Here is a 21,723-nt window from a genome sequence, read left to right as displayed (position 1 = left end):
CGAACGCCACGCACGATTCACCACTGTCGGAACACAACGGTGGCACTGCGCGCACTGGCCAAAACGCATCCCCGGCGACGCCGTGCGAGTGTGTGCGGGCCGCGCGCTGCGGGCATGCTCACGCCAGATGGTACGTAGTGCGCCGGCGGCGGTGGCGGTAGGGTCGCCATATACCACCCCCGCCGACCCGTTTCACTCTCACGGATAATTTCGGCGCGCACTCTTCCCCTCTATTCCGGACATCAACTGTATTCATGTATACGTAAGGTATATATGTGTGTATGTGTGTGTGTGTGTGGGTGTGTGTGTATTCGATATGAGAAAGAGCTGAACAAGCGCGCATAACTGTATAAATTAATGAAATGTTTTCTGTGAAATTAGGTCGAAAAACCAAATATTATCAAAAAATGTGGCTATACAGTATCAATTCAATACATTATGTATCTTTTATTATACGTTAAATAATAATTGACTGCGATTTTAACGCGGAGTCCGAGGGACGAATAGTAGATGACATATCCGAATGGACAAACGGAGGACAGCCGCGTGATGAATCGATTTACTTGTCGTGCACGAGCCATGACGAGAATTTCGCGGGAAACGCCACAAATGAACGTATGTCGTACGCGGGACCATTTTCCCGACCAGGATACTGAACACTAAGAATTAAACAAGCATACATAATAACATTAGTGAATGTCTACAGTTGAATCTTATCACACCATATAAAAGTGTATACAAACGCGATGATTTTTATTGGTATTTTAAACGCGACACTCGCCCGCATCGATATCCCTTTTTGTAATACAGGGGGAATTACATTGTTTACATCTGTCAGTGTGGCTGAAAAAGTAATCTTTTCAACAACAATTATTTACATATAATTTTACGACCAAAACCAACGTATCTACGTTTCGTGGTCAACCTGGCCCTTATAATCAATCGTTTTTATAACATAGAAATCAGAGTAACATAGTAACCACTCTATTTATTATAATGTCAACATAATTCCCTTCGGGTAAGGAATGAGTAATCAATACTCTATATCCAATTCTATTAACTATTTTGAGTGTATAGCTGGCTATTTCTTTTTACACTAACAAGCCTACGGGTCCGATTAAATGGACTGACTTATAAAAATTTAAGTTATACCATTGATTTGCTAATAAACTTTTACTAATAAAATGTTATTTTAAAATCAATGGTTATACTTAATAGATCTTTGAAAATATGACTTGCTATGACTATTGAAATTTGCTCTAACTAAATAAAACACATCGCTGCAAATGGATGATTTATTTTTATAAAATATAAATTACACAAAAATAATTATATAAACACACTTTTACCCAATCGACCCTGTTCTAAATGGGTGAAGTGCGGTAGGAGTGAGCGATTTATTTTAAAATACTAACTCTAGTGATCGGATTGGATCTTAAACTCAACTAATTAAAATAAATACCTTATATACGTATTCTTATACTTCGTGTTTTGTCTGCTTTATAGGTGAAAAACTCCGAGAAAATAATATTGACAAATCAAAATAAATGTAAATTGTTATACAGTATACAATGTTAAAATGTGGGGCCTAAATCATACGACCACAAGTCGAATGACGTTCGTTTTCTTATTACGATATGGTCGGTCGACGTGCAATTCAACAAAAAAAATTTGCAGCGGTATTTCGATTCCACATCCACTTCCACCTCACATATAACTGTACACACAAGAAAATTGATATAATTATTGTGATATTTAACTGTAAAGTTAGAACACTGTATAATGAAAGCAATGGTAGTGTCGGATACCCAAAATATACATTTACGAAATAAAAGACCTTGGTTAGGTTAACAACTCGGATAACAATTAATTTCGTCCAATTTTATTGAATTAAGCATTTAATTCTTTTTTTTTTTTAACTAGCATTTTCTCAGTAATAATTAATAACAATTAACTATATAAACAACAGTATTAGATATAGTTTTTAATTTTAAGTATTACTACTAATTTTATAAAACGTTTATATTATATTTTAAAATAATAGCATTACCCAATAGAACGGGGTTCAGTAGTATAGTTATCACACGATGACGGTCCCCGGATGTTAGTGACATGGCGTGTTTTTTGTAGATAAAATAAATAAATATACTAATAATGGATGGTCTTTGGACATTATAAACATTTGTAGTTTTTAATTTAATATAATTTTTTTTTACTCAATTGTATGTGACAATGCGATTTAATTTACTATACATATTTATATTAGGTATCCAGAATAGTGATTATCAACTGTCTAACAGCTTAATTTTAATTAAAGTATATTTAAAATTAAAATTATATTACTGTTATAATGTAAATAATTTTACGGAATTAAAAAAATAGCACTAATTATTGTTTCATCGAGAGTAAACACATGAAATAGATTGTTTAAAACGACCCAACCAAACCAATATAATGATAATATGATATCGATAAAAACCTTGAGCAATATAAAACAGGAGTGTAACAAAAACTAACTATGCAAAAAATAAGTTGAAATTTGATTAGAATATTGACTACAATTTATTCAAAGTAATTGTAATATAAACGTTTCAATAAAAATTAGTAAATAATATTTAATAATTGTTGTTAGTATATTTGATTTTTCATAGAAAAATAAATTTCTGATCAATTTTCCATATTTTATTTGTACATGTGCATTATACTTAAGATCGAATACTATTAATTTTTTTATATATTATTAGGTCCCACATTTTCGCACACATATTTTTAATACCAAATATACATACATATATATTCGATTTCTTTACATTTTGTCGTTTTGTGGACCAATCTCATCCTAAAAAAAGAAAAATAAGTATAGATCGTATATTGTGTTTAAATTGAATATTACGATTACACACTGCGATTTAAAATCAATGAGTAAATTTGATAAAAAAAATAATAATGAACAATATGCAAACAATACAAATACGCACCCGACGTACTGATAATTTACACATTTAATATCGTCAAAAATTGCGTTAAGTGCGCATCAGAGCTGGTGTATAGAAAAGTACAAATTGTGAGCACTTAATAACATCTTTACAAGACAAATTTGTCCAAATACCAAAGACATGTAATTCTATAGATAAACATTACGTAAAAAATTATTATAAACATAAAACTTTATATATTGCGTGGATCACGTTTTTTCGTGCACATCATGTCCATTCACATTTATGATATATACAAATAATATGTGCATAATATAATACATTTACATACATCTACATAATATTATTAATATTATAATAACTACTGTTGGCGATAATACTTCCTTATTAGCGAAAAACCGCCCGCCAGTAAGATCTTCGCTAGTATTCAATTATTATAATTTACGACAAATAAAACGCTTTCTCTTGTATCACATTCTCCAGTTGCCGGGTTTCGGGGGATATCGTTTTTGAAAAAGTTTGTCAATTAAATGTATAACGCACGCACGCTCACGTGTGTGTGTGTGTGTGTACGACAATGGGTATATATTATTATATTATTATTATAAAATGAAGAATGCACTGAACGATCCGTGACGCCTCACCCAACAGTGCCATACTGGTGTCCGTCCCATCATTAGAACAGTAGTCACACACGTACAACACAATAATAATAATAATCATAAACATAGCGCAAAAATGTACAAGGAATATACGTACGTAAAGGTATAAGTAGACAACAATACTACAAATCAACAACATCGCGTCTATAAAAACTATTTTTATACATAATTGGACATTTACGCAAATAAATTATAATTTTCATCAAAATAATTATTTTTGAAAATATATTTTTAAATGATAATGACTGAATTATATTACACAAAATTAAATATACTTACAAAAACACATTAATTAAAAGATAAAATATAAGTAGAAAATAAATTATCACGTATAAAGTAAAAATTATAAAAGTCAAATGGCAACACGAAATATTTATGTCTAGTGACCTCAGATTGAAATGGGATTTTCATGGAGAGACAAGGGATACTGAAATATATTATTTTTTATGATTTTAAAATTTCTAACCCGTTCAGTGTACGCATGCGCAACACAACTTGCATTTTTTTTAAAAATAACAATATGTATTTTGACACCATATTTCAATATTTCAATGCTTTTTTTTAATTATACATTTTATACATAAACTATTTTTCTATTACAATAATAGGCTAATTTACAGCAAGTGAAAATTGAAAAAAAAAATTTCTCAATTTTTAAAAATCTAAAAATATCAGTATTTTGTCATCATAAAATTATTTATGATTGAAAACAAGTCACACATTAGAAGTATGTTAAGAATATAATGGACAAAACTTCGAACAATTCGTAAGATGATAATAAATATATTGTACCAAATTGTTTAAGATAAAAATGTAATTTTTACATTTTATTTTACATTTTAAATTGTAATTTAAGTAATCATAACAATTTATTTTTCCGTGTGCCCTGTTTTAAATCATAAATAATTTTATAATGACAAAAATACATTTTTAAATTTTTAAAAATCGTTTAATATATTTTTTTTTTTCAACTTTCACTCACAGTAAGTCTGCCAATTTTTGAGATAGGAAAATAGTTTATTTAAAAAAAATTAGATCTATTCGAACTTGGTGTTAAAAATACGTATTGCTATTTAAAAAAATGTTTTGTTAAAAAAGTTGTGTTGTGCATGCGTACAGTGATAAGGTTAGAAATTTAATTCCATCAAGAAAATTATATTTTAGTATTCCCTATCTTCTTCTGAAACTCCTATTTCAATCTAAGGTAATTTGAAAAAAATATTTCATGTTACTATTTGAATGAAACATACTGTATATATAAAGCAATATTATATTGCTACGTGTAATACAGAGAAGAGTACATGATGGCAGTCGGACGCGACATTTTCGGACCACGTAGATAGCCGTCGACCGGAAAACGTACGAGCACGTACGAGACGAGAAATCTCGATGAACAGATCCGTTATAATACAATCGCTACTACTTCATATATAGTTCATAACATACTCCGCAGTAATATGCAACAACAGCAACACAATTGCACTACAGCACACACGTCGATACGTTATATTATAGGCTGCCACCCAATTGAATTCCATAATTTTATTTTTTATTTTCACACGGTTGACCAAAGAAGTCACGTCGTAATGAACGAACAAAAAAATACCGTGCGCGGTATATTATAATAATATACTCGGCTAAACAGCGAACACACACGTCGGTGAGAAAAAATAATTTCTTGGCGAGGCTGTATCGTAAGATATTCTTGTACATCGGAAGAGCCATACTTTTTACTTGTAAATATTGATCTGTCTTGTATATATTGTCTTTAATGACGGTGGATCTTATACCACTTAACCGGCTTGTTACGCATGAAACGACGAGCAGAGCTTTTGTGTGTCTATAAAAATACACCATCACTATACGTTGACTGTTTTTTTTTTTTTTAAACAAATTGACCCACGTCGTAAAATAATGCCAGCCGCTTTTGACTATTCAATACACACGATCGTGTTTTTCGATATATAAAACAATTATAATTCTTAGTTTCTTTCGGAAATTATATACACATCATGTGGTCAGTGCGAAAACAATATTATTATACCCTAGTGCGACGCGGCTATCTTATATATACATATTATACGATATATGCGCATTAAAAACAATGATCGGTATACTTCCTAGGAAATCACCAAGTTTAATACACGTTTGCAATTTGGCAAGAAGTAACCTAACACATAAACAATGGAACAGTAACCCTTCTGAATACAATCATGCGTGTTATCTTTTATAAAAGAAAATGTATGTTTCATGTTTTTTTTTTTCAAATTCTTAATTCCTTAAAAGAAGTATAATGGCGACACACACAGTAAATAAAATTGAAAAATGTTATTCTTGCTACTACTCCAAAACAAATTCTAGGAGGCAAATATGAGAAACACAAAATTGCTTTTTGTTTAGTACGCAACTGAGGTTATTTGGAATTTAGGTTCCTTATGTATAATAAATTTAAATTAAAACGATTCAAAAAATTTGATACACCTAAATGTTAATTATACAAATGTTAGTATTTAATTTGGGTTGATTTAGGTAGAATGTGAGAAGAAAAAAAAAAATAAAATATTAAAAATTATCAACAATCATATTATATTTATAATAGCATTAACAAAATATATAGGTAAAAAATAAACGATTCACCGTGGAATTATAAACAATAATAATTATTAAAATAAATATACATAAAACATACAATTCTGCAATAATATTTACAAATGTTAATAAGTAGAAAAATATTTCCATTTATACAAATTAATTACCTACTATAGCTGTTCTAAATATAATACAAACATTTAAATATTATTTTAATTTTAAATGCATAGTTATAGAAATAAAATACTATCTATAGTTGAATGAATTTCATTCCTACATTATTATATTATTTATTATTTTCGTATATTTAAGTGAATACAGAAAAAAACGTTATTATGAAATATAAAACATAATATTATTTCCTCAAGTTCTAATAATTCAGAAATAATACTAACAATATTAGTTTATTTATATTAATCCTAAACACTTAATAATTATATATTCGATTATTGTAAATATGATATTAACTAACAAAAATAAAAATGTTACCCCAATTACTAGATCAACATTTATTACATGTATCATGGCTTAATACATGGTTAGCGATTTGCTTGTAGTATGTATAACAATAATTACAAATAATTATTAAAAAAATTTTTATACTATGAATTAAAAAAAAAAATGATGTAATGTAAAAATAGTAACGCGAAAATATAGTAGTCACATGTTTCAATCATCTGTATTCATATTAAATTTTATGTATTTTTTTTTCAAACAATAAAAGAAAAACATAAAGTTATATAATTGTAGAGTTTATGCTAGTTATTTATATACACACGAACAAAGAAAACTGCATCAACATCTAATTTTGAGCGATACTCGTATTTTAAAAAGTTAGCTGGCAAATTTTTTTTTTAATTTTCATTTGAGATCAAAATATAGAAAATACGATGCAGAAACCATGAATGTGCTTCAATATACAGAAACTATTAGAAAGTACGAATTACGATGGTTATTGGCGCAATCCACTTTCCCCCGACCACAGCATCATAATTTTACTGAATTCCGATACGAAAGCATATTGAATTCGAATTCGCTACGCATCCACAAAACGAGTTATGTTCACTTCCGCACTTAAAACCCTAACTAGAATCGATATTGACCGTATAAACCAAAGCAGTGGCAATACTATGTACGAGATTGAGTTAAATACTTAGAGACACTTTGTTCTCGTCAAATAGCAGTCTGTCGAAAAAGGGAAATGAGAGAAAGCACAATAAATGTGACAAACACTACCTATATGTTGACACAACATCATTATATTGATTTCTCCATTTAACAAAAACATTCCTTAACCCATCAGATATAAGTATCAAATTATAAATGGGATAAGAACAAGATACAAAATACAGAATACGTGTAAAAGTAAAATTTAAACATTTTTAAATTTTTGAATTTCGAAAATTATTATTATTATTTTTTAACAAAATAATTGGTATTCAATAATAAAATTAATCAATTATATATAAATCAGCACTCATCTAATATCGATCGACTTCTGATATTTCAAAATCTTTATACCTTTACTATTATAGTTCACGATTTTCCGATAGCTAGAATTTGTTGTATCTATAATGTATAAAAAAAATAAAACTTATTCCCATATTGCCAAACTTAATAACTTAATATTATCAATAAATCGTACCTATTATTTAGGATAAGAATATCCAAATTCATAGAAATGACTAGATAAGAATAATGATGATTATTTTTTATCAACGGATTCTTGCTTATTTTTCGTAAAAAAATCGAAAGTCAATAGAAGTAAACACAATATACAAGTATTTATATACGTGCATAATTTATGTATACGATATCACATATAATTCACACATGGTGATGCAGTTATGACTGCATTACATAAGCAAGAATAACGTGATCAAATTTATGTTTCAAACTTCGTCTATATTCTAACAAAAAAAAAGACTATGTTAGTATTTGTGTCATTCATTACTTACACCTTTCTACAATTAACGTGAAGAGACATAACTAATGCGTGAGAGGTTAGTTACTCTGTTAATTACATTTCTATCACATGCCAAGAATTGAAGAATCTCGAGCAATTGGTTCTCAGACTAGTTTGAAAAAATAAGAAGTAAGAACCGTTATTATAAAAGTACTATTTACTCTTAAATTTATAGTTTGGTAATATTTTAACTATATAGCTTATAGACAATAAACACAGTATTGAACCATTAAATTTAGTCTATTGTTAAATGGGTTTTCAGTAGAATAAATTACTCAAAATACTTGACGATAATAATTATTATAATATGACGAATCCAAGAACAAAAAAAGTTATGTTAATATACTATAATAAAGGTTTATATGTAGTTATATATAAAATGCATGACGTTTGTAACCGGTGTCGCGTATTTTAATTACTTACTATTTAGCATGTATTCACAAATATCAATTTTTCAAGTAGACTATATTATTAATTGATAAGCAACAAAAAAAAAAAAAAATACTTATCTAGTTTCAAATTATTTTCAGAATCTGAAATTTGATAATATAAAAAAAATGTTGATATTAAAATTACTTTTTAATATTAGCTACCAAAGGAATAATTCCTACCAAAGTTTGAAAATTATATTTACATTTAAATATTAGTATTATTTTTATTTAGAAATAGATGTTTAAAACTTGTATATTTTCCAAATAGTAAGTAATTCAGTGATCGATGTTGAGTATTTATTTTAAGTGATATTCTGTTCCGTTTCTAGTAAATTATTAAGCATTATAAGTAAGGCTAATATATTGTTTGTATATTAATCATCGTCATTTAAGTATAAGATAATGGCTTATAATATAGAAGTTTTACTCAGTACAATACAAATTAATAGTTAATAAGTAATAGCAATTAACGCTATGTTAAAGCGATCATATCATTTTTTCAAAAAGCCTCTGTAGCTATGAATTGCTGGGTTACTTTGAAAATCGTTTTTTTAATCTTATGAGTAATATAACGAAATACTAGCCTTAAGTGAAAATGTAATTAAAATAAACCCAAGTATAGTGGATCTGAATGCAAACGATAAACAATGTGTTCGGGTTGATTAATTTGAACTTTACCCATCATTGGTTTAAGAAAGTGATGCAATGTAGAAATAGTTAATAAAATTCCACTCTCAAGTTGAACTGATGATTCAAAGATACTATTTTAGTGCTCGCGTGTCCACATACTTAGGCGTAAACGGTTTCATTCGCATGGCATGTTCAACGCCATTGAAAATTATTAACAAAATCTTATATGAACGACTGAACCGTGTACTACCACGACAACAATGTTGAAACGCATACAATAGATTTTTGATAAAAACTAAAATAACATGTGTAAATAGTATCACATATTATTATTATTATAGTTATGCCAACTACTGGCCATAATAAATAATAATAATATAATAGCGGTTAATCGCGAACATTGTCAATATTTTATCCTATAGTAAACGAATGACGTCGATTCTCGGTATATAACCCATTTAACAATGATCAAAGCGAATTTTTCTCATTCGATGGTCATTAAATATTTGCTTTTCACCAACCAACACACATATACGTGTATAGTAAGTAGATATTGTGTATTTATGTGACGGAGAGAGCCATTAGCAACATTAAAGAACAAAATCACCAGCAACAACGTATACGACTAGCGTAGGGTGACCCGTCCTGTTTTACACAGTTTTTTTCATTAAAAAGTGATTTTAGCGATTAATTGATAGTCATCAATAATAAATAGCTTTAGATACTTTTATCTATGAAATCCAGTCATGTTAAGATGTTTATTTTTAGTTCAGGAATTTAATTTATTTTCCCTGATATTACGACGATTTCGATCGTCGATAATAATAATATTCATAACACTAGAAAGTCAATTATTATTGAAATTATAATTTATATTATCATAATATATTATAATTATAATGTAAACATATATATTATTTATATAAGTTTCTTGTTTTGATGACAATCAATAATCTTTTTTTACCTATAGCAAAAAATAGTGTCCCGTTTTTTTTTTTTTTTACATATAGTCACTCTGAGCTAGTGTATCTCGTAGGGCAATGGGTATATTGTATCTGTATGACGAAATTTGGGTACAACGTGTAACCCAACAATAATGTAATACAATATAAAACTGTTGTTTCTGTTAATGATTACACACGGCGCACGCAATACCACATGCGCATTGCACACGTCTTATCTTAAACGTGCACCGTTCAACTGTGGAACATTGATAAATCTAACTTCATCAATGACACTGCGGTGTACACGGTTTTACGAAATGATAAATAACACAATACGATACGTTATGTAAGAAAAACGCAAAGATCAGCAGTAGTACACAGATCACAAATCGTTTACCTTTCATTTTCCGAAGGCGACCGACGTTTATCCAGAATTCCACAGATCGTGAGTTTGTAAAAAAATGAAAATACGACGTATGTTTCGGTACGTATATGATATTATACACACAGATATGTGATATTATCTACGTACATATGTATTTATATATATGTGTATGCGTATACCGCACATGCACGGTCAAAATCCTTTCACCGTCGTCGACGTCGTCGAGCTGCTGCGGCGGCCGCAAACATTATTTTCGCATGTTAAATCACCACACGCAGCGCGCGCACAGTGTTATTATAATACACGCGCGCATGTCGGAATATAATAATATGCACAGCACAAACACACACACGGACGCGCGCGCGCGCACACACACAAATCTAAATGGTGTTTTATTAGGTTAAAAGTATTAATACGATTATAATAACACTACGAGAAGGCAAAACGACGGTAATCGGTGTGAAGTTGATAAAAAAAAAAAAAGTAAAAAAAAAAAAACCGATTTGTTGCGTTCACGGGAAATAATAATTTATGATTCACGTACACGCACGGCGAACGCGGAGAGTACACTAATTCGGTGAATACGCGTACAACGGAACGGAACGCGACGGACGGCCGACGAATGATAACGATAACGAAAAATTTGTCCCGTTCGGCTCCGTCGATGATAATAGACGAACGCGCGCGCACGCACGCACCCCGACCACGATAAACAAAGACGACGACGACGTGTTTTTTTTTTTTTTTTACATTACAATAATGTTGCACCGTAATAACGATACGATTATTCCGCGTTATTATCGTCGTGCGAAATTTACGTTTTGTCCACCGCACGGCGCACCACTGCTGGTATCTCCTCACTACTATCTACACTGCTGGCACACACTACGCCGCGGTCGTCGTCATTTCCATCCGAGTGCGTGCGTGCATGTGTGCATGTGTGCGTGCGTGAGTGCGCGCGCACGTGTGTGTGTGTGTGTGTTCGTGTGTTCGTGTGACAGCACACCGCCGCCGGACTGTTGCGCGTGCGTGCGTGCGACGGCTAGCAAGTCGTGTCGCGGCCGCGTGCATGTGTGCGTGCGTGCAACAGCCGGCGTTGGTTGATGGGCGCGACGAACGGCGGTGGGGATAGACACCGCTACGCGGTGGTGTTGTCCCGTGGCCGTGTTGGTGAGATGTGGTCCGTAAAACAACTCCCCACTTCACCTCCTGCTGCAGTAAATCACCTGGCGCACCGGTTGACGTCGTGCCCCATTCATTGCCGAAGGGCCCCTTCTCATGGAAACGCGCGCGCCGTCGCGCCGCGCACCGTGACGGGGATGACGTGTCTACTACAACTACTACTGCTGCTCCTATAGAATGATTACTATGCTACAACGCGGTGCTTCGGAGCGTGTGTATACATCGCATTTCGCGAGTTTACACTGCTGCTGCTACGTGAAGGTCGAGGTCGTTACTCGTGCACTACACTTTCTTTGTTATAAAGTTTTCCCGAACCTTTGTTGTAATTATATGTAACAAAATATTGCTTCGTATACGAGTTGAGAGTTATAAATCCCTTCAAGATTTTAGTATTTTTCAATATTAAACGTTATAAAACATTATCGACATACTTGACCATGACGTATGCCTATGGAGTATATCTTTTATGGTACAGTGGTGCGTTGAGACACACAATACTTTGTTGTCCAGTCTTGTATGGTATACCACTCAGTTGTCATAATACATACAATAGTTTTATAATCGTAAAACTATTTTTTTATTTTTTTTAAAACATATGACTCATGACATTTTATATTTTTAACTAATGTAGTAATACAGTAACTACCAACCAATTTTAAATTTAAGTGTCAGCCTCTGTTCAGCATGCCACTTATAAATGCATGTTGCTTACACACACACATATGTACCCGCACAGAGGTATTCACAGAAACATATACTTAATAGTAGGTATGATTTCAACGCATGCTCAATAAATCCTACACAGTAAAATTTTTAAATCTACTTGTCATAATATCGTTTAATAACACCGCAAAGCAGCCTTGATACAACGAATGTTTTGAGGGACGAACTACTGCATAAGACTATAATCATCACGTGAAGTTGTTTATTGAGACTTAGTATTGTATATGAAATCAAATAAATAAATAAATGTGCGAGAAATATAAGCGCGTTTTTTTTCTTTCTGACATAAAAGCAAAACTGTTCAAAAATTTTACAACTAAAGTAATATGGTATTGATACGACCAAATACAATGTAAACGATTTCGTCTATATGCTTACGTACTCACGCACACACACACACTAACCTATAGCTTTAATATAATGTTCAGTAGAATCCACTTAAACAATGCCGTATATAACGATATTCAGGATAAAACGATTTCCAGTCATAAATTGGATTGGTTTTATATCTCACGTGTAGTAATTTTGGACGGATATTACGATACCGGTTACAACGGTAATTCGGATATAACGATGTTATTTTTAAATAAAAATTTGTGTTTTTATTCGCCTATAACAGTAAAGTGGATTTGACAATCGTCCGGCCCATCATTCTGTACAAAATGTCGATTTCATGAAGCTGTTTTTTCCCTCCAAACACCATCTCTGTATTTCACCCTATGGATCAAGTTATTATACAATCATAACTAGTAAAATTTCGAAAAAGTTGATATTCAAAATTAAAAATTGAGAATAACATGAAAAATAATCAAAAATGTCATTATAGTTTTCAATTTTAATGCTCTCTAATGTATGGAATGACGTTTATACTACTACAATAAAGAACTGTTTTTACCATGCTGTGCTCCGGGCCGCAGTATATAATGAAACTGAATAAGAAACGATGTGTGATAAAATAGAATGATTTTCTGAAGAAGACTTACAAAATTTCATCGAGGTTGACGCTGCTTTATGAAACAAAGAAGAACCAAAACCAAGCAGAAATTGTCGATTATATTTTAAAGTATCTAGGGCATTGAAAAATATTGATAACTATGTTAAAAAATCTTATTGTTTCAGTTATATACAAAGTACTATAACTGACTTTTTCCCAAAAAAATTGTACGTACATATACATAATACATACTTTATTTTTAATAAATCAATTTTTAATAAATCAATTTTTAAAAAAAATCAAATTTTTTTAATTTTTTTTATTATGCGGATATAACGATCCGATTTTCTAGGTCTCTTGAATATCGTTATAAGCGGATTCTACTTTATTTTGAATTTATTTCTTAGGAAATTATTATTTCATCCCAAAGGATTAACTGTAGACATAGTTCATTGTTAATACCATATTAAATTCTTTACACATCTATGTTCTATGTAATTATTTGTGTATATAAAAAAAAAATAGAAATTATACCGATAATATAAGAATTATACTATATACTTATTTTGTTTTGAAATTGTTTTATCTCAAACCACTGGCGCCCATGTAAGGTACCAAGTGGTACAACTGCATTGAGTTCTCGTGGGTCCCGGGGCCTACATACATTTGAGGGCCTCACACTGATCTCTGGAGCAAACACTATAAATGCATAACTTTTTATTTGGATCTTTAGATCGTTTAATGAAACGTAAAGAATTGATAGTGTGCAAACAAATATAAATATAAAATAATTAATATAGATAACTATAATAATATTGATTGTGTTTGTAGTTACTGTCAGGGCTCAGAAAACCACCCCAAGATTTATACGCTACTATGTTAGTATGTTATGTAACTACTATATAAAAATAAATTGTGATGAAGTAATAGATATATTTTGTAAGACAAGTCAACACATATTCAATGCCTTAAATTAAATCACTGATCAAAATTATTACGAATGTTGTAGTATCATCTTTGAAATCTTTAATAATTAATAAGTTATTGTATTTGAAAAACTACCCTAAGCAATACAAACCTCTAAAGATTTTTTTTTGTAAAATTTTAAATTCAAACCCCTATTAAAATAATGTTTAACAGTAATTTGCAATATTTTTTAATTTATTTAAAGTAAATATGCATTTGAGAATGCTTTTGGAATAAAAAATTATTTTAATCAAACGAATATGGTCGTATGGATGTAGAACAAAATAAATTTGGGGTATCTATAATTATAACTACACTGGTTCATGGTAAACTTGTGGGCACCACTGTTCCAAACACCTATCGTATATTAAATTTTTACTTTTTTAATTTTATTTTAAGTAATTCAATACATCAAATAAAAGGATAATAAATGGTTTATAAAATGTTAAATACGTGTTTATGACCATCATTTATACAACATACTAAAAATATAAATCAATAATATGAAACACGATAATTTTTGTTGTAATTTTAATGATGAATAATTCTGCTTCGCAAAATATTGCTTAGAATTATTGTAACATAATAAGAATACTTAAATAAATAAATAGTTTATATATTAATTTACGAGTATTAACCATTTAATCATTTTTAATTTTAATTTAATTTTTATTATTTTATTAACATAATATGAATTTAATAAATATCTTTATATTAGAGTCCAATTATATTTAGTGATTTAAATATTTAATAATTATAGAAATACTGGCCCAAAATATAGAATCTTCTAATTTAAATAAATATAACTAAATAATAAATTTAATTAAATAATGGGTACCAAAAAAATATAATTTATCTAATATCATCGCTCATCAGTCATCTTCAATATGACGTGTCCATACATGACTAATACCTTAAAAGTTTTTCCTGATAAATATATGTAATAAGATAAAGTATAATAATTAACCGTAAAATATTAATTGTATTATATTTTTATAGAAACTAATAGCATTCTTAGATATCTATAAAAATGACATTTGTATGTCTTACTTTATGGTCTTACTCACCTATATCATATCATTAACTATATCATCACCCTGGGTATGAGTTTTTAAATTTTTACCATAATAGTATAGTTTTATTCAATAATGGAACATGTATACAAGGTATCGAATGCATGACAAGTAATATAATAATTTCTATATGCTAAATTTCAATTCCTTATTATATAATACTATTGTATGTAATTGCATTGTCTACAATGAATAATTATAATTTAATTAGAACAAAAATAAAAATTTAAAAACCATCGAATTTAAACTTTTAGTTTGAATTTTGATTGAATTAGATGTAATAATATACTTATAATTTACATTGAAATAAAAAACCTATATATAAAATATTTAAGTTAGTATAATGGGACATATATTTTATTTTGAATGCTACTTTCGTGTTAACATGGTATATATTAGTTATTTATACATTTATATATTTGTGTCTTGTTAATAATATTTCCGTGTGCCCATGAACGTTTTTTAACTCCCTTTGAAACAACACATGTAATAAGTTCCACATTACTTCCCACATGTTTTCCTAATGCATCGGAAAAAGAGACAAGTTATCTGTTGTTCTATTGCGTAGGAAGAAAATAAAAAAAATGTATTAACAGAGGTTGGTTTATCAGAGGCGTATTTTTTGGCCCGAATGTCAGTCCTACTTTGCACTCTTTAAAATCATTCATAATCTACATCCGCGTCGAGTGTTGATCCCTAAGTGGGCGAGTTTTTAGTTCACTTTAAGACCCCTATTGCACGTGTCTCATCACGTCAAGGGGATGCTTAATTAGATTCGATAATTATTCAACCGCTTATACTTGCATAAATTGATACTGATTGTAGAACGAATTAATTTAACAATATGAAAAAATTAAAATAAATACGAGTATATTTCGATAAAATTTAATGATTACAGTTTTAATTAAGTTTTAATAAACGTATTGATGAAGTATAATTCCATTATAATCACTAATAAAACAGGGATAAATATATATTTAGAAAAAATTAATAACCAAAATAATATAAATTGTGTGATAAAATAGCGGAAGAATTCTTAAACTTATGAAAAAATATTATTAAATAACATCTGAACTTTTCAACAAATACGTGCATTTTTTTTATTATTTTAATATCATCCGTACCAAAATAGTATTTCTTATTAAAAATAAAAATAAATTACTTAAAAAAAAATGTATCGTAAGTAAATCAAATATTGTGTATTCAATTATACCTAGACGTTTCTAACAAAAGAATATGTTATATTATAGCACCGCGCATGCAATTTCCGAGTACTGTAATACGGCGGTAAAATTTGTGAACATACATGACGTAATACTAATATGAGCTCCACAAGTTTCTTATTGCAAAAAAAAAAAAAAAATGAATATCTTTAAACATTACATATTAAACATTTAACATTAAACATTTAATAGTATATAATATTTTGAATTTATACATTTTCAAAAAATCATTATTTGCTTGATTGTTGTAACTCAAATAAAATTATATAATAAGCATAATTTCATACTATTGATTCATACATGTATATTTTTTATAATTAAATTATTTGCGTTTTAAATAAACAAAAGACAGAAGATTGTCAAATTCGACAATTTTTTTTTTATAATTATATACAATTATAAACGCAATGAAATAGGATTCTATTGGTGACAGTACATACAAGGGCGTTTTTGTTTGACGTATTTATATTAGCAGAGGGAATTGCAGGACGTCAGAACCAGATAAGAAAAAAACGGTAAAATTCACAGAATACATCAAATTCTAATCTATCTACACAGTTCACAAAATATGAAACATATAATATAATTAATATTATTATAATAATATTATAAATAAATATTATTAAAATATGTAATAAATATGTTCAAAAATGAATTCTATTGGTTTCGTTTATTGGTATATATGGAATAAACTATACATACATCACATGATTAGATGAAATAACTACCTAGTATATCAAATAGGATTATTTTTAATTATAAAGCCACTCAATAATAAGAGATTTGTATTATAAATAATATTTATTAAAATCCCTTCCATAATGATAGTTTGTATTGTAATTATATTACTAATATTAGAAATTAGGACTAACATTAAAATTGCAAAATACCTTAAAATATTTTTTTTTGAATGATGTATACAAAAATTAGATGGGGACTACATACATCAATAATTACCGAATAAAAATTAAACATACTTATATGTTTGTTTTCCCCTTAATATTTATACGATGCATCATACATAACATTACTGTACTACATAGCGGAACGCCTAATCTTTGCACTAGCTAGTATTGTGCTTGAATAAGTTATTTTAAAAATAGTTTATTATGTAATTAAAAAAAAAGAAAAAGTTAAAATCATTATCCAATTCATATTTATTATTCATTAAATAATTTTTATTATTGTTATGTATTAATTTAAATTAAAAACAAATCAACGATTTCATTCAAAAAATAATGAACCATAGGTACATCTATATATAGATAAATCAACGAACCTGATATATAATGTATGATATAATTTCTTTATTCTACCACTACTATACATAACCAAAAGATTCATTGCAGAAAGGAAATGATCATAGAGATTTTTAGAATCAGTACATTAATCGCTTTAGTATGAATCAAAGACACTAAAATTACAACACAACTACAAGAAATGTCACCATCAAATTTTAAAAATAAAGTTCGAAAGAGAACAAAAAAAACAATGTTGGTCAATGAAATTGATGACTAGAGATTTCAAGATAATCAAAATTTTTTTCTACCGACTTACCTGGACGTAGGCAGAAACAGTTTACCGTCAATGAACACAGAACCTGAGAGCAACACATACCAACACATTGCCAACTCGCCGGTACTGAAAATCACAAGTGAAAAATATAATACAATTTAAGTGTTTTATAATATTTATATAAGCTCTATAAAGGTATTTGTAACAAGTTTATAATCTATTTAGGTGGTAATTTATAATAATAATAAATATAAAATATACATATTTATTCATGAATGAAGTAATAATTTTACTTTTCAACCATTGAAGATTTATACACCATCTATCCATAAACATTTATATAGAATATATAATGTATATTAAATAACCTAGATGGCGGCACTAAGCTTATTTTCCAAGTAATATTTATTTTAAAATTAAATTAAAATTTATAAGAACTTTTAAATATACTTTATAATATAATTAATGTAAAATTTTAAACGTTAAACAAAAAATAAATATAAATATACAAAATTTATAAATGAAAAATCGCCAACTGATAAATTTAATTACTTGAAAATATTTTTGACACTAATAAAGACTACAATACACAGTGCCGTATTTAGTAATTTTGCGCCCCGGCGCAAAAAAAAAAAAAATTGGCGCCCTTCTAAGGGGCTTATCCACGGAAAATATAGGAAATACATCCTCATGAACCCTTTAGATATTCTAAAATCAATGCTATTTTTGCGTAGTAGACATGCCACCGCATGCCACACGCGATAACATAATACGCCGTATTATTATAAATCACTTATGTTTATTGACATTATCTCAACAAATTTGGGAACTGATATTAGGTATATTAGTTATATTCTGGATCGTTGATAGCTATATGGCTATAAATACATTAATAATATATATTAATAAATGAAATACATTAACATTAATTTATGAAATTGTTATTAAAAATAAAAATAAAATAATAATTTCAAAATGATTTTAAAAGTTCAATAATTCACAAGTGATCAAATTTTCGATCACAAAATTTTAGCACCCCCTAAAAACTGGCATCGGAGCAGTTGTAGCTAATGTCCTCCATTAAATGCGGTCCTGACAATACAATATTTATATTATAATATTAAAATAATAATTATTGAATACATTAGTTATTTGAGTCCAAAGGTATATTTTTAAAAATACCAAAACTTTGTAGTTAAATTTTATTAAGATAATACCATTACCTGAATTATGAATAAATCTAAATTAAATTATAATTCACTCATTTATTGAGTAGTTGTACGTGTGGTGTGAATTAAGGTACATCGCATTTATAGTCAGACAAGAATACCCCGATAACAACAAAATCAAGTAGTCATCATTTTTTTTTCTGTTTGTATTTAGGTTTTAAAGGATTGCCATTATACCAAATAGTCATTTAAATAACTTATGTAAAGTATTAAAATATGAAATAATCATAGAAGTTCAATGGACGTTGCAGAAAATTAATAAGTATGATACCATAAACTACTATTAGGTTCAATTGTTTAACTATTCAGAAAATATTATATATTTTAAAATGTCAACAATTGTTAAAAATATAACTTATTTGAAAAAAAAAAACCAATTTTTTTTTTAATTAAAAAGAACATAATTAATTAATTCAAGCTTTGTACATTTTTTTAAATTCTGAATATAATTTAATTAAGGAAAATAATTTTAACTAAATACAATTTAATAAAATCTGTTAAAGTCATAACTTATAGATTTTAAATATGAATAAATAATAAGTGAATATTAACTTACAAGTATAATACATCGTTTGCTTCATGGCGCTCATATTTGACTGTTTTGCATAGTGTACGCAATGAGGAATCTCTATAGGTATACAATGCTTCCAGACTTTGAAGTCCATAGTAAATTATTTGAAGATCCTAAAAACAAAAAAAATTATCATATGAAGTATAAATAATATAAATCAATGTATCATCTAATATGTATAAAATCATACCCAAAATATTTCTCTATATAACAATTTATAATTTTTATTTTAATTGTCACTCATCATATTTAGGATTTGTATGATACTTAGGAAAATCAGTTTTAGGCATGTATTTCTTTAGAAATATAGTATAATTAATATAAAATGTATATAATAGGTAATATTTAATATACATGAACATACCAGGATACCTAAATTTTATTTAATAAACGAAAAATTACTTCTAATAATATTCAATCAATACAATCAATCAATTATAAGGACCGTAAAGAAAACAACCCAGCAATAATAAACGGGTTTCTCTATGCATCCCTTGCCCGTCTCAGTCTTCCGACTAAGATTTATTTTGTGATGCTAGGTCGTTGAAAAAAGGTTCTGGAATTCTTGGTTATGTCGTTTCCTCAATTTACCAGTTTATTCATTCTTATACGATCAAAAAATCATTCTTAGAATTTATCTTTCGAAAACCTCTAACTTCATTTGTTCCGCTTTTCTGAGAGGCCAAGTCTCCGAACCGTATAGTACTATTGGACTAACAACGTCATGTATATCTGTATTTTAAGATTTTTTGAAAAAAAACTTTAGCGCTTAGTATTTTTCCCAACCCATAGTAGCAGTTATTCCCATTTTTTAGTCTAGTATCAATTTCTACTTTTATATTATTGTCATTAGTTAATATTGAATCTAAATAGTTGAAGTGAGACACTCTTTTAAAGCTGTGTTTTTCTACTTTCATTATTTCATCTTTTTGGTAACTGACCTCACTATTATTTACTATTATTTATTCCGTTTTTTTCATCATTGATTTGCAAAAACCAACTTTTCCCGCAATTTTTATGAGTATCATGTAGGCTTTCGATTTAATTTTTCTCTGTGATAGGAGTATCATCTGCGTAAGCTAGAAGGCCAACAATTATCTGCCCTAGCAAAAAACTTCCAGTGACATTTGATTCTCTGACGACCTTCTTCAACATTAAGTTAAAGAGAACGGGTGAGAGTGCATCTCCTTTTCTCAATTCCGTTATTACTCTGACTAGTTCTGAAACTCTTTTTGCTGTTTTCACTTTAATCTCGGTATATTTTAGGGTAGTTTCAACTATGTTTACTAATTTCTTGGTGAAATTAAATTATTTCATCATATTTATAAGACTAGGTCTATGGATCGAGTCATAGGCCTTCTTAAAGTCTACGTATACGAGACATATATATGCATATATTTTTATCGAATTCCCGTTTCCCTTTTAAAAAATTTGTCTTAAGTTGATAATCAGATCCGCGGTTGACCTGTTCCGTCTAAAACCAATAAATCCACCAGTAGCTCTTCTGTACGAGGTTTGATTCTATCTAGAATGTAGTACGCTAAAATCTTGTAGCTGACGTTCAGCAATGCAATACCTCTATAATTATTGCAGTCAAGAGGATCCCTTTTTTGTGTACTGAGCAAATTATTACTGAATTCCAATCCTGTGATATTATCTCCTCTTCCGAAATTTGCTCCATAAGCTTATGTATACCCGTAATTGTTTCATTATTTAGTGCTTTTAGAATCTCACTCTGAATCCCATCTAATCCAGATGATTTAT

At 28.8% G+C, this 21,723-nt stretch overlaps 1 protein-coding gene across 1 annotated transcript in view; it reads right to left on the bottom strand.

Moving 5' to 3' along the window:
- Window positions 1-559: 559 nt before the first annotated feature.
- Window positions 560-21,723, bottom strand: part of LOC112690379 (rap guanine nucleotide exchange factor-like) — a 45,969-nt gene continuing 24,805 nt past the window's right edge. The window contains exons 3-5 of the mRNA XM_025564388.1: window positions 19,945-20,072; window positions 18,202-18,285; window positions 560-659 (exon numbers count right to left, since the gene is read on the bottom strand). Of these exons, the coding sequence (XP_025420173.1) occupies window positions 560-659; window positions 18,202-18,285; window positions 19,945-20,072 (312 nt within the window). The remainder of the gene's footprint in view (window positions 660-18,201; window positions 18,286-19,944; window positions 20,073-21,723) is intronic.

This window comes from Sipha flava, unplaced genomic scaffold (assembly GCF_003268045.1).
Source record: "Sipha flava isolate LNK unplaced genomic scaffold, YSA_version1 50189_pilon_pilon, whole genome shotgun sequence".
NCBI lineage: Eukaryota > Metazoa > Arthropoda > Insecta > Hemiptera > Aphididae > Sipha > Sipha flava.
Note: the sequence above shows the minus strand (reverse complement) of the source record. Positions and strands in the feature narration are given on the sequence as shown.